Source organism: Ahaetulla prasina, chromosome 1 (assembly GCF_028640845.1).
Source record: "Ahaetulla prasina isolate Xishuangbanna chromosome 1, ASM2864084v1, whole genome shotgun sequence".
Taxonomy (NCBI): domain Eukaryota; kingdom Metazoa; phylum Chordata; class Lepidosauria; order Squamata; family Colubridae; genus Ahaetulla; species Ahaetulla prasina.
The window spans coordinates 303,705,565-303,720,874 of NC_080539.1; the positions used below are offsets into that span (position 1 = coordinate 303,705,565).

The following is a 15,310-nucleotide window of genomic DNA, read 5'->3' on the forward strand; positions in this document are numbered from 1 at the left end:
AGTTCCATACTACCTCACAGTAGACATGATTGTGTTATCAAACATATTTCTGGTCAGCCTCATGGCAAATCTTGCATCTTTTGTCTCCTGGCTTATTTAATAAAATGGAACTTCCCAGGAAACAATTCTTCACAGAGAGGACATCTAAGATCAATTGCATAAATAATGTTCTATTCCTCCATTCCTTATGTCAACAAGGTTCTAAACAGAATCACTAGTTTTATTTCTGGAAATTCTCACAAAATATTTAAGATTGAATCAAAACTTTTTGAGCAAATAATTCCATGACATTACTAGGTAGTGAAAGTTCACCATGATAATAGGATAGCTGTATTCATCCATCAACAGGGACATGGTGGCTCAGTGGCTAAGATGCTGAGCTTGTCGATCAAAAGATCGACAGTTCAGCGGTTCGAATCCTTAGTGCTGCATAACGGGGTGAGCTCCCGTTACTTGTTCTGGCTTCTGCCAACCTAGCAGTTCAATTGCAAGTAGAAAAATAAGGACCACCTATGGTGGGAAAGTAACAGCGTTCTGTGCGCCTTTGACATTTAGTCAAGCCGGCCACATGACCACAGAGACGTCTTCAGACAGTGCTGGCTTTTCAGCTTTGAAATGGAGATGAGCACCGCCCCTAGAGTCAGGAACGACTAGCACATATGTGCAAGGGGAACCTTATTCATCCATCATCCAATCCTTTTCCCAATTCATCTCCTTCCAATGCAAGGTGAGAATTAACTGAGGCTACATCTTACTTATGTATTGATCTGATGACAGATATACAGTTTTTGCAGTGCATGTCATTGATTCAATACCAGACTTTACAATCCTCCCCAAATCAAAAATGGCATATTTATGGTTCACAGAGATTCCTCTTTGACATCCTAACCTGAGTTGAGAAATCAGATAAGTAGATTTGAGTGGATCTAATCCATCCAGTTTACTCATTTGGACCCATTGATGTTACAGTGGCCTACTCATCCATACTGAATTCTTACTGGGATTTAGCAGCAGCAATAGGATATGCAGGGGGCATAAACTATGCCTCAGGTATCTAATGGATGGGGGAAGGGCCAAAGGAAAGAAAAGCTGTGATGTTTTGTTTTCAGGCCTACTAATTCCTCTTCTTCCAAATTACCAACATTTTATTTCACCCACCACCTCATAACTTAGAGAATTACACAGGGAGATATGAACAACCATACATCATGGGTTTGAATTGAAGCAGAGGTCCAACTCTCACTGCAGCTCTGAGCAGAGGTAAAACTTTATACCTCACTTTGGGAACTGATTTTTTTCTCACCTGAAAGTGTCCACCAACAGCCGACAAACATCTTCCTCCAAAAACAAGTCTATTCCTCACACCCACTTAGTGCCTCAAAGGGAAAATTCCTTTTCAAGGCTTCCTTTTGGTATAGTTGTTGCTCACACTAGACTGCTTTAAATGCAATTCTGTTGAAAAACAGCTGGGCAGCAGGATCCTTCAGGCTGGTAAATATGATCCTCTTCCTCTTCTTCTGAATAAACCTGATTGCCATCAAACCAGTAGGATGGGAGAGGAGTACCTAATAAATTACCAGTTAGGCAAATATTTCTCATGAGTCCTTAGGTCTCTTTACTGTTGGAGGAATTCTTGTTTTTATTTGGCTGGGCTGGCTGACTCAGAGAGGTTGGTTTTACCCTGAATCAGGGCTGTCAAACTCTCCACATCTCCTAATCTTGCACTATTTCTTTTAGATTTTCTATGCTCTGTCCGGTGTCAGGTTTGATAGTGTCCAGCCACCGCATTCTTTGATGGCCTGGTTTCCTTTTACTGCTAACTCTTTCAAACATAATTGCTTTCTCCAATGATTATAATCAAGAAAGTAGGCAAATTTTTGATGCAACAAAAATCTACTTTGCTCAGAAATGTATAATGATTGAAGTAGAAATTCTAAACAATTTGGCCTCATTTAGTATTCATAGATCTGGAGTATCTGGAACAGGGGTGAAATCCAGCAAGTTCTGACAGGTTCTGGAGAACCAGTAGCAGAAATTTTGAGTAGTTCGGAGAACTGGCAAGTGCCACCTCTGGCTGGCCCCAAAGTGGGGTGGGAATGGAGATTTTGCAGTATCCTTCCCCTGCCATGTCCACCAAGCCACGCCCACAGAACCAGTAGTAAAAGAAATTGAATTTTACCACTGTTCTGGAACATCCATCAAGGTTGCCCATTGTCATCAGTCCCTATAGATACTTTCTTTGGTGCCTGCCAGACTGTGTCCATAAAGTGCTAACTTGTAAAGTGCTAACTTTCAGTATCACAGTTTCCAATAATTAGAGAGAGAGAGAGAGAGAGAGAAAGAGAGAGAGAGAGGGAGGGAGGGAGAGAGGGAGGAAGAGGGAGGGAGGGAGGGAGATATTTTGAGATTTTTTATGTGTGTGTGTGTATGTGGGGGGCTGCATCTCTGGCAAGACCTAGAGAGGTTAGTTCTTGCTTGCTTCCACATATTTGAATGAAGTCCTAAAGTAGCTCTGCCTTTGATATTTATATGTTAAGATAATATAGAGAAGCAATGGATATTTAACATTTATGAATGAAAGTCTGTGAAACAGACAGCATGAAAATTAGAGTTTTGACTTTTCTGTCTAAAAGCAATTAATTCTGAAATTCCAAATCTTCAACCTTTAATGCTTGTCTGAATTGCCCTATACTTCTGATGGTGATGATGATCAAAGCACTTTACATAGCCCCTTCGTCTTTTTTTTCTTTAAAAAAACAACAATCCTGCCCTTCTATTCCCTAGAATATACTTGAAATAACAGTCTATGATGAAGACAGCCCATTGAGTGATGAGGAACTCTGTAGTGTTTCATTTGATATCGCAAATCTTCAGCTTGAAGAAAGAGTTTGCAAGCATTTTGAATTGAACAAAGAGGTGAGAAATGCAATTACATATTCAGAGTAGGTGGTTACAGTACCAATGAATGTATGTTTTCTGAAATGTGGCTTATTTTAATTATTCATTGCACTGTATTATTTCATTTTTATTCAGCATTGCCTTTGACTGGCTGTTACATAGAGTAATTTTTCAAAAGTTGTTTCCTTTACAAACATATACCTAAAATAATTGTTATTGGCTAATTATATCCTTATTTTACAGTAATCATTTTAAGCAGATGTGGAATCTCCAACACAATTCTTTTAATAGAACACATAAAAAGAAATATGGAAAATATGGTCCATTGACTTCTTATAAAAAATGTGCAGGTTGGTCTAAGTTGGAAAGATCTGGTTTTAAGAATGTTCTGTTTCTTTCAGAACAGACCAAACTGAGCATTTTCACAGTTTCCCCACAACAGGAAATAAGATTCTAATGGGTATTCAGAATGTTTCACCATAAAAATACTGACATGTTGTCCTCAAATATACAAACATTTGGTTTTGAACAACACAAATAACTGAGATGAGATACTATAAAGATGAAGTTGCTGCCAGAAATTGAAGGAACAGAACAGAACAGAACAGAACAGAACAGAACAGAATTCTTTATTGACCAAGTGTGATTGGACACATAAGAAATTTTTTCTTCAGCGCATAAGCTCTCAGTGTACATAAAAAATATATTCATCAAGAATCATAAGATATAACACAGTGATAGTCATGGATGCTAAATAAGCAATCAAGTCATACTAGGAAACTAAATAAAACAATATAAATCATAAAGATACAAGCAACAAGGTTATAGTCATAACTTGGAGGAGATAGTTAATAAGAAGGATCAGTTCTGGTAAACATTTGAAGAAGCTAATATTTCAAATATTTGATTTCAATTTTAGAAAAATGAATTGCTAGAAGTGGAATTCTATTTGGAACACACGTGAGTAAAAGTTGAGCAAATGTAATAGTTGAGTTACAAGCTAAAGTTATTAGCTTTAACGCCATACAATAGGAATTGCAGTTCATTTTACTGCATTTGCAAATATCTTGGTATAATTCTTTTTTTTTCCAAAATGGCAAAACCTTTCCCACACTGTAATTTTTATAACTCAGCCATAGAAGTAGAAACTAGGCAGACTTAATCCTATTTCTGGATCATTCATAGGAGCAGGGGACAAAAAAGTCAAGATGAAAGCCACTACTTCAGGAATAAAGCTAGACTCCATTTTACATGCATTGCACATAAATGGGGTAGAGCTTCAACTAGACTTTTTTTTTTTTGACACAGCCTTTCTTCAAACATCCCTGGCCAGATTATTTCATTATCCAAAACTAAGATCTCTTCCACAATGATTTAGGAAAACTTACTGTAATTCTTTATCAGCTAAAATATTTTGTAGAACCAGGTCAAACTGAGCAGAAAAAGAAATGCAATAAATATAATAAATCTGAAATTGTACGATGGAACATGTGCTGTTGTTAACAGTGTGATCTCCTTTTAAATAAGTTTAGAATAATTTGAGATGAAATAGGTTTACATACAACCTGGAACCAGGAATGAGAAAGACTAGCTTTCTACTGCAGTCATCTGCACATGTGCTCCTGGTTATATCACATCCTATGAAAATTAGGCGAGCATCAACCTGGCAGAAAGTCTTTGTTGTACTACTAGCTTTGTGGAACACTCTTCCAATAGGAATAACAAAAGACTCCTAATAGCAGTAACAATTGCATTTAGACTTATATACTGACTTATATACATATTTATATGTATTTATATGTTAGGGTGTAGGTATATATACATATATATGTATACCATATCTATATGTGTGTTATGTATGTGTACACTTTTGGAGCAGGCAACAGAATTTCATTTTTAATATATGCCAGTATGCCCACAGAAAAGATGGAAATAAAAGTTATCTTATAGTGCTTTACAGCTGTCTCTGGGTACAGAAAGCTGTACAATGTCACAATTATTTGTGTATTGCCTCGAACAATCTGGGTCCTCATTTCACCAACCTTGGAAGGATGGAAGGCTGAGTCAACTTTGAGCGGCAACAGGATTGAATTGTAGGCTGTGGGCAGAGTTAGTCTGTAATACTGCATTCTAACCACTGCACCACCAGGGCTACTAATGATAATGTTCTGCTTTTAGCTGTTAGTTATTTCTAAGCTTTTTTTTTTTTGATATATGTTAACTGTATTTATATCACACTGATCATTTTTTAATATTGGATTAATTAATACTGCCTAGAGCAAATGAATATTACAGGTTATAGATACATGTTTTAAATATTTAACTAATATGTTTGGAATCTGGAAATGATTCTAAATATTCAGAATAAACATTTTAGTAAGCCAGCAAGAATTGAGTAAACACCAATTATAATTTTTCTCACTTTTTCTTCTTCTCTAGATCAGATATGCCAGAAAACCTTACAAGTAATGGAGTACTCTTGGTATGTTTATTACTTTGTACTTATACTTACAATTTTGGTAGCCTGGGAAGATACATGTGTAAAATGGTTCAAACTGGAAACTTCTCAAACTCTGAACATTCCAATTACATTTGAAAAAGTTGTTTCAAGCTTGCAATGAATAGACTTGATCATTCTGAAATGAAACTGCTTTGTCTGAAATTGAAAGCAAGAGTTTCAAACAGGGCTTTTAAAAGTTTGGAATACTTCAAGAAAGGCTGGAATAACGTATTTTGAAATGGAAATGTCTATTTTTTTACTTGAAATGTTTTCCATAACTCCAGATGCTACTCTGGAGGACAGGATATTTTGAATTAATTAATGCATGAATTGCTTAATAAAACATGACTCTGATACAATGTCCCTAAAGTCATTCTCAACATATTCCTTCTCCTTATTATACTGCAACCTTTCCCAATCTATTGGAGTGTCCACTTTTAGATTTCATATTTCTCAAGCACCAAGAACTTTGATCATGTTGGCTGATGATTATGGAAGTTTTATTAGGGTGAAACATGCTGATAAATGGTTCAACTTTTTCTGTCATTTGATTTTTTAATTTTCTTTTAATCTCTAGGTTCCATTCTTCAAAGCTTTTTCCAGTGTTAATTGATTGGACCATTTAGTGCACAGCATAGTTTTGATGCAACAGATAACTTTGCTAGGAGGAAAAAAAGGGCAATTTTAATATTTTATAACAATTGGATCCTACACAGCAACTCAGAAACTATTGTAAGAAGATATAGGAAAAGGTAGCAATCTGTTGAAAATAGCTTTTTCATTTCCTGTTAGTGGAAATATCCATGGCTCAGAAACCTTTGTGTGAATGGAATAGCATATTTCTATTCAACCAAGATGTCAGTGAAGAGAGAGAGTATATATTTATACAATTTTTATCCATCGACCTAAGTATATGTAACTATTTTTGAAATTCATTTAAACAATGCACAAAATTATTTTTGTAGTAATCCTTTAAAAGCAGCTTTTGAAAAAGGGGATAGGTTAAAACAGTCTAATTTACTGTTTATACTGTTAATTATTGTCATATTACTTACTACCTGTCTATCATTAGTCCTGATCATGAAATGTAAATTAATAACCAGTGATAATCATATCCTGTTTTTATGTCTTGAATAGTTGGAGGTGTGTATAATTGTTTTTTCCCTTGTAGTCTCGGGAACTTTGCTGCCTAAAAGTAGAAGTGAATCACAGAGAAAGGAAGAAGAAAAAAAAAAGTAAGATTTCTGTTAGGATATATTGTGTTTTTCTTCATTGGCTATAATATAGGTGCGCAATTATTTTAGAATAATAAAAGATATATCCAAAGACATGCTAGTTTCATAAGAATAGGAAATAGATATACCGTATTTTTCAGAATATATAATGCACTTCCACCCCCTCCCCCCAAAAAGGGGGTGAAAATCTGGGTCTTATACTCTGAATGTAGCCCCACCCAGCTTCTCAAACAGAGGTTTTAGAGGCTGAAAAAAGCATCAGAAACGAAGCTTCAGAAAAGAAGCCCCCAAACAGAGCTTCAGAAAAAAAGCCCCCAAACAGAGCTTCAGAAAAGAAGCACCCAAACAGAGCTTCAGAGGCTTTTTTTCTGAAGCTGTTTCAGAGGCTTTCAGATGCAGAAAAAAGTTTTTTCTGCAACAGAGTTTCAGAAGTTTCAAAGGCAGAAAAAAAGGCAAAAAAAGAGCAAGGCACAGGGCTCACAACCAAGGAACCTGTTGCTAAAATTCTCCTCTGAGATCAGCTGATTGGGGGTATTCCGGGAGGCCAATCCACTTGCCAATCAGCTTTTTTCTTATTGTCCTCCCCGAAAACTAAGGTGCGTTTTATACTCTGAAAAATATGGGTATGTTTCATGAATGGACCTCTAATTCTTACTTCTCTCAAGTGGGTGAGGCCCTGAGACCATGTATCCAAGTTCCTATATCACTCACAGCATTCTTCTTTAGGGCAACTAATCCTGACAAGCAACTCATGTGTTTGCTTATGTGGATATGAAATGAGTATTCCCGTCAGTGCATAATTTCCCATTAACTTGTAAAAAGAGATGAGCAGTTAAAAGGCGGAATAGTTTTGTACTGTACACAAGTGAGCTCCAGAGCCCACTTAGCTATGAAGTTCAAGGAGGAGCTTTGAGAAAATCACTCTGTCCTGACCTACATTTTGAGGATAAAATGAAATAATGTACTGCAACCTATCCTGGTCATCCTGAAGAAAAGGAAGGATGAAAAATTATCAATAAATGCAGGCTTCTAGATAGATCATTCTGAAGTTTTATTTGTCTTTTCTACTTTGTACTCAGAGAAAACTTTTGAATGTACACTGAGAGGATCTTATGAAGATGTACAGAATATTTTAATGTCTTCAAGTTCCAGAAATGCCCCACCAAATCACACAACTTTCCACTATGCCAAGTACTGTAATCCCAAATTAGGGGTGGAATTATTGAAGAAACGTTCCATTTGTGTGAGTTTTTGCTGATATCTGGGGACAAATATACTTCACTTAACTAACTTCCCTATTCTGCATCAATAAAGTATAAATGCTACTTTGGATCAAACTTCAAAGACTGCAATAAGTCTATTGCTTAATTGCTTAATTAGTTTTCCATTTGCCATTGGGCAGCATAGGAATTTGATTTTTTTTCTGGAAAAGCTAATCAGGAAGAATGTTAGAAGTAATAACTGGAAAGTTTATTAAATGGGGAAAAAATCACTTAACAACTGTCTCTTAAAAACAGAAATTTTAAGATCAGATGTGGTTGTAAATTAAATACTACCTTTATTAGAGCTTCTTTTTTCTACTTGTTTCTCTCCTATAAAACTGTCCCAGAATTCTGCAGCCGATAGATGATAGCCTTAATCTTAATGCATATCTGTCTAGTCAAAGCTTTTTATCTCTAATTAGAATCAATTATTTCCTCCCTCATAGCAATAGCAATAGCATAGACTTATATATTGCTTCATAGTGCTTTACAGCCTTCCCTAAGCATCAGAGTCAGCCTATTGACCTCAACAATTTGGGTCCTCATTTTACCCACTTTGGAAGAATGGAAGGCTTAGTCAACCTTGAGCCTGGTGAGATTTGAATTGCCAAATCGCAGTCAGCCAGCAGTCAGCAATAGAATAGAAAAGTTGTTGCCTTTCACAATACAGCTATTATTAGCTATTGCATCACAGCCATTGTTATGGTTAATACTACCTGGAATGCTGTTATTTTAAAAACATGTCTTCTGACTATTTGTTTTTTTCTCCCTCTCTATCTTTTAGTTTCCCTCAGATTCTGAGAAAACATTCTCCTTCACCTTGCCTTTGTGTCAGGTTCCTATGGGAGAGAATATAAAAGTAGCATATGTGAGTTTTTTTCTGTGAACAATGCCCATTTAGTTTTTTGTACTGTTTCCCTATGTCCAACACAGAGGTGTGTTTCAGCAGGTTCTGACCAGTTCTGGAGAACCAGTAGCAGAAATTTTGAGTAGTTTGGAGAACTGGTAAATATCACCTCTGAGTGGCTCTGCCCCCATCTATTCTCTGCCTCCCGAATCCTAGCTGATCGGGAGGAAATGGGGATTTTGCAGAAATCTTCTCCTGGAGTGGGGAGGGAATGGAGATTTTACAGTATCCTTCCCCTGCCACACCCACCAAGCCATGCCCACTCAGCCATACCCACAGAACCGGTAGTAAAAATTTTTGAAAGCCACCACTGGTCCAACAGATAATATAAATATATACAATAATAGTGCAACCTCTCTGCATCTTCTGAGAAATCATTCAGAAATTGTTCCATGAGTTTATACTCCTACCCAACCGAGTCTAGGATTACAGTAGTGGTATCTTACGTCTGATGAGGATAAGGAATTTTCTATCCAGCCATTGCCTAGAACACAGTATATGATTTCACTGTTTGAGATTGAGGATTTAGAACAGTCATGCTGATGAATTCAATGGTTCATCAGCACAAGACTGGCTCAAGCTGCTACTGCTAAAAGGAACATTTTCACATCTATGTTCCTTTTACTATTTAAAAACCTTTTTTCTGGGTTAGGTTTATAGATTAAGCGCATGGAACTGCTATCTTACCATCTAGTGTGCAATTCATATCAGGATACCTAGAAGCAATTGGTTTTTCTCTTTGGAAAAGCTCACTTTTGAACATAGTTGTATTAACCTTTAACATTAAGTTCCAGTTTCCTAGAATAATTAACAGCTATCTGGGTGGTTTCTTCCCTCTAAAGAGACCATTTGTTTTAAGAATATCTGTATAATTTTATGTACAAAATATAACTGACAATGAAATATAACATATAGATGTAAATTTTATGTTAGATTTAGTAAGAATCTTTTTTCCATTCAGAAAACCCATTTTGTAAGAATGTAGATCAACTAACAACATTATTTTATTCTCTAAGTGCTTAATTTGAAAAAAAAAAGTTATTTTCCCCTAAAGGGTGAAATCTTCAAGTGCAAATGGATATTTAGAAATATGAGGAGCTTGCGAACCAGTTTGTAGGATCATCTAATAAATATTTTGTTTTTATTTTCAAAGTAGACTAAGCAAGCAAGAAAGTAAACCATGCTTTTTAAAATGATAGAAAAATTAAATGTGATTTAGTGTCATTCAATGCTATGTTTATTCCTTTTTTTTCCTTTTAGGATAAAACATTTGAAGTCTTTGTGACAGCAGAAAACGGGTAACCATTTATTTCCTATTTTTAAAAATGATTTCTGGTAATTTGATAGCTCAGTTTTGTCACATTTTAAAAATCAGGTCAATTAGTTCGACCTTTTCTCATCTCACCCACCAAAGAGATAAATAAACAAGGTTAGGGATGGTGAAGTGCCAACCTCCCCAAAGGAAAACCCTTCATTTTAAACAAGAGCTGAAACAAACATTTTCCAATATTCAGAATTTGGTATAATTTCACATATTGTCATTTGAATACAATTTCTTTGTCTGAAATTTAAACTCAACAAAGTATGTAGAATTACATATATTCTAATGCTTATAATTATAATGCTTTAGTGTGATCTAGAGCTTCTCCCTTTTTTTAAATAACAGTAATGGAATTTGAAATATTGGTTCACCTATGAAATACAAAATAAAATTTCAAATTAATTGCACACATTAAGCCATTCCAGGTTATATGAATATAACTTCTCCATAGCCCTGCTCATGCAGCTCTATATGGCATCTCTTTGCTTTCTGACTGCTGAGTGGCTGATATTTCTGATTAATTCTAATTGGAATTCTGAAATCACATTTATTAATTCCAAATTCTGCTCCATACTAACCAGAAATGGCCATTTTTCAGGATTCACAGAGTATATTTAATCACAAGGAAGCCAAACTGTAACTGCGGATATAGACATAGAAGAGAGAGAAAGAAATATTAAGTTTTCTACCTGGAGCAATTTAACATGCAAATGAACCCAAAGAAAGCATTACACAACTACAGTCAAACATTCATACTAGACTCAAATATTCTCTCATTTTCACACTTATAAGTTATCTTGATAGGCAGCTATACAGCTTACACAAGCTTTTGAATTATATTGGTAAACAGCCTGCACAAACTGTGAATGTGTTCAAATCATGATGCTTTCATTAGAGTGCTTTATAATATGAGTTTCTATTATCTAGCCAGAAAAGCCCAGATATGCGTTTGGGCTTTGATCTCCCTCCAGAGGAGCAGGATTTCATCTGTAAGCGCAAGAAATATGTTGCTGCTGCTTTGAAAAAGGTTCTTCAGCTAGAAGGAGAACTGCAGGACAATGAGGTATGACCTGTCGCACAGCAACGTAAGAGGAGCAAAGAAAGTGGTGGTGATGGGTAAGGCTGCCCCATATATATATACATATATAGATTGAGCCATGATATATATATATATATATATATATATATATATATATATATATATATATATATATATATATATATATATATATATATATATATATATATATGGTTGTTCGGGTTTTCTCCGTGTAAAATTGGAAGTGTCTTGGCAACGTTTAAGTCTCATTCGTCATCTTCAGGCTTCAACTTAGTGCTTCTGGGAGCAATGTGTGATCGCTGTTTCTTCCTTTTAACTGCTAGTGGGGTTTGAACTGATTGGGTGGGAGCTTGGCTGTGCTCTGATTGGATGGAGGTTTTTTGCTCTGATTGGCTGGGGTGTGTCCTGTTTGGGTGGGGGCTTGGTTGTGCTCAATTTAGTCTGTGTTGCAGGGGATTTGAGCTGGTGAGCTGCATAGCTGTTGTTTGGCTTTGTGAACAGCTATGCAGCTCACCAGCTCAAATCCCTGCAACCACCCCAGCCAATCAGAGCAAAAACCTCCATCCAATCAGAGCAAAAAAATATATATATATATATATATATATATATATATATATATATATATATATATATATATATATATATATATATATTAAGCCAGACTCAAATTCCTCATTAGCATTTAGTCTCTTCTGCAGTTCTTAATTCAAGCATGTGAACTCAAAGTTTGCTTTTATGTGATTTGCTCCTATGATTTGGTATAAAGAAGTCAACTTATCTAAGGAGCCTGATTTCAAATACATACTCTGAAATATGGTTAGTTTTAAATTTTATTACTGAATTCTTATTTCGAGGAAAGGTGCTTGAAACTTTTCTGTCCCACGTGTCTTCAGTAGAAATCCTATCTTTTGCCAATTTTAGGAATAATGTTTGTTGTTTAACCTTCAATAAGGCTACTGGCAAACTAGGGTGAATTTATTTTTTAAAACCAACCCATTTCTTTTGTTTAAAATAATATGTATATATATATAAAAAAAATATATGTAAGAAATAAAGCCAGAAAATTAAAGTAACAATAAAAGTAAAAGAGAAATAATATATAGGGCCTCCCTTGAAGAGCTTCTGGAAGCTGCAGCTGGTATAAAATGCAGCATTTTAGGCAATTACTCTTGATCCACACATGTTGCACCTCTGCTCTTTTGTTTCTGGGTTCAGTTCCAGGTGCTGGTTGTAACCTATAAAGCTCTTCCTGGCATTGTGCCAGGTTATTCAAGGGAGCGCCCCTCTATGATTGACTCCATGATTAGAGGACTGGAAGTTAAAACATATAAAGAACAGTTGCTGGAATTGGGTATGTCTAGTTTAATGAAAAGAAGGACTAGGGGTGACATGATAGCAGTGCTCCAATATCTGAGGGGTTGCCACAAAGAAGAGTCATACTATTCTCCAAACCACCTGAGGGCAGTACACAACACAGTTGATGGAAACTAATCAAGGAGAGAAGCAATCTAGGACTAAGAAGAAATTTCCTGACAGTTAGAACCAGTGGTGGGATTCAAATAATTTAACAACCGGTTCTCTGCCCTAATGATTTCTTCCAAAAACCAGTTTACCAAACTGTTCAGAAAGTTAACAACCGGTTCTCCCGAAGTGGTGCGAACTGGCTGAATCCCACCACTGGTTAGAACAATTAATCAATGGAACAACTTGCCTCCAGAAGCTGTGAATGCTCCAACACTGGAAGCTTTTAAGAAGAGATTGGATAACCATTTGTCTGAAATGGTATAGGGTTTCCTGTCTAAGCAGGAGATTGGATTAGAAGACCTCCAATGTCCCTTCCAACTCTTTTATTCTATTCTACCCTAAATCTACTTTTCCCATTTATTATGGAGTGCAATCTGATATGCTCAGGAAGAGTGCCTTTTCTGTCATGGCATCTATGTTTGGAACATAATTCCCCCAGAGATTAGATTTGTCCTGATCCTGGTGGCTTTAAACACTGTGTTGTGTCATTGGGCTGGGGGAATAGAAAATGGAGTTATGTTAACTTGTGATTGGTGGATTTGTTTTTACCCTGCGGCTGTTTTATGGGTATTAGTTTTCTTTGTTTTATAATGCTTTTATAATTTCCTTTAATTAATGTTAATTAATATTAAAGATTACCCGGAGTCATTAAAGTGAGATGGGTGGCCATATAAACTGAAATAACGATACATTTTAACAATATGTACAAAAAAGGCAAAAGCTACAACATTTAAAAAAAATATGTTAGATTATAAACAGCAAAGAATTTAGACTCCATTGGAAGCTTAAATAAATATGAGTCTTTTTATAGTAATTACAACCAAGAGACTGATCTTTTTTATTTTATTTGTATCCTGCCTTTATTATTTTTTTTATAAAGAATTCAAGGTGGTGAACATACCTAATATCCCTTCCTCCTATTTTCCTCACAAGAGCTGAGTGAGGTGAGTTGGACTGAGAGACAAAGTGACTGGCCCAAGAACACCCAGCCTGGCTTTCAGGGCCAAAGTGGGAGTAAAACTACTGGTCTCCTAGTTTTAGCCTGATGCCTTAACCGCTAGACAAAACTGCCTACCAGTTGGAAGTTGGAATAAGGAAGGTTTTGAACAATGGACAGGGTAAAAGCATTTAATGGAATGCTTGTCTGGTGTCTTTCTGCTACCGTATAGTGATTTATGGAAAGACTGGGTGACAGTGCTGTGCCTGTTTTTTCTATTTCTGCTTGTTTCTATTGTTTGTGGTGGAACACATTGAGCAAAGAGCCTCTAATCCAATTACTGTAGTAGCTGGGGTCATTTCTCAGTAGGGCAGGACCTAGTGGTTTATTAGTCAATACCTGTTTGAGATAATGTCTAAAAAATAGACTTAGCTTAATTTCTTAAGAATTTTCAGAGATGATTTAATGAAAACTCTGTGGGAAGAAATATCCATCTAGTCAGTTCCAAGCCGGGAGAAAGACACTGGAAACATGGAGACTGATTGGAAAGATGGTTTATTGATGAAGCAGAACCACATGAGTTTGTTTATACCTTCTTTGGGGCTTTGCACTTGAGCTTCCTGTTCCTGTGCAAGAACATGTATCTTATTGGCTGTTGTCAGATTCCTATGGGGTCATGTAGAGATTATGTAGGGGTCATAGATGGCTCTATAGGCAAAAGGGGAAATGCAAATCCTAGGTGCTTGTCTGAGCTAATTTTGTCAACCTTTTGTTTGTTGCTTATCTGAGTTTCTATCTTGACCCAATCTTTCTGAATGGATTATCAAATCTGCATTTCTAAAAGCTGGCCTCAGTTTCTGCTTGGGGCAGGAAAAGTCGAACTGGTTTCTGAATAGGCTGGCCCAATCTTTCTTAATGGGCACAAAATATATGCTGGGAGCTATTAAGAAAGACTTGGGGGCTGCTTGCTGTCTCCAAGAGCATGTTTCTCCATTTTCTCCTTTAGGGAAATATAATATTTGCCTTTTTAATATTTCCCAAAATATTTCATTCTTCTGGGCACTGGGTGCTAACTTTCTACAACTCATTATAATATTTGAATTTGTGAGACATGTACATAAAGTACTGATCTCATATAAAGCTTAGTATGGTGTCAGCTATGCTGGGAACTAGAAAGTTTCTTGATAAGGTCTATCAACATTATGCTTGAGGTATGTGGATTTTTCCATATATTTCGTTTATGTTTGCTTGCATTATTCTGGGACAAGGACCATTAACATCTACATATTTTTTTAAAGAAACATTTCTTGTGAAAATGATGCCATTTTGCACAGTAATATGCGTAATAATCCTAGCTTCATTTCAGTCAGCTCTTTGTGTATTATATACAACCTCCCTCTTTTATTCAAACTTGAATTTTACTTTATACCTGTGTTTGTTCAGGTTCCAGTAGTGGCTCTGATGACTACAGCCGGGGGAGTAAGATCAATGACAGCCATGTATGGGAGCCTTTTAGGTCTCCAGAAACTCAATCTCTTGAACTGTATTTCATACATTGCTGGTTTATCTGGCACAACGTGGTAAGGAAGTCATGCACAACATTACTCAGAGAATGTGGGTGCCGGAGGGGTGGGGGAGTTTTTATTTGGATCATCATGGGATTAAA

The 15,310-nt window shown here is 36.1% G+C and overlaps 1 protein-coding gene across 1 annotated transcript in view; it reads left to right on the forward strand.

Annotated features, from left to right (window-relative positions):
• LOC131187654 (cytosolic phospholipase A2 epsilon-like) overlaps nucleotides 1-15,310 on the forward strand; it is a 49,469-nt gene that overhangs the window by 20,072 nt on the left and 14,087 nt on the right. Inside the window, exons 5-13 of the mRNA XM_058162122.1 lie at nucleotides 2,785-2,916; nucleotides 3,818-3,858; nucleotides 5,338-5,380; nucleotides 6,570-6,633; nucleotides 7,713-7,876; nucleotides 8,680-8,763; nucleotides 10,063-10,100; nucleotides 11,051-11,186; nucleotides 15,088-15,224. Coding sequence (XP_058018105.1) covers nucleotides 2,785-2,916; nucleotides 3,818-3,858; nucleotides 5,338-5,380; nucleotides 6,570-6,633; nucleotides 7,713-7,876; nucleotides 8,680-8,763; nucleotides 10,063-10,100; nucleotides 11,051-11,186; nucleotides 15,088-15,224 — 839 coding nt within the window. The remainder of the gene's footprint in view (nucleotides 1-2,784; nucleotides 2,917-3,817; nucleotides 3,859-5,337; nucleotides 5,381-6,569; nucleotides 6,634-7,712; nucleotides 7,877-8,679; nucleotides 8,764-10,062; nucleotides 10,101-11,050; nucleotides 11,187-15,087; nucleotides 15,225-15,310) is intronic.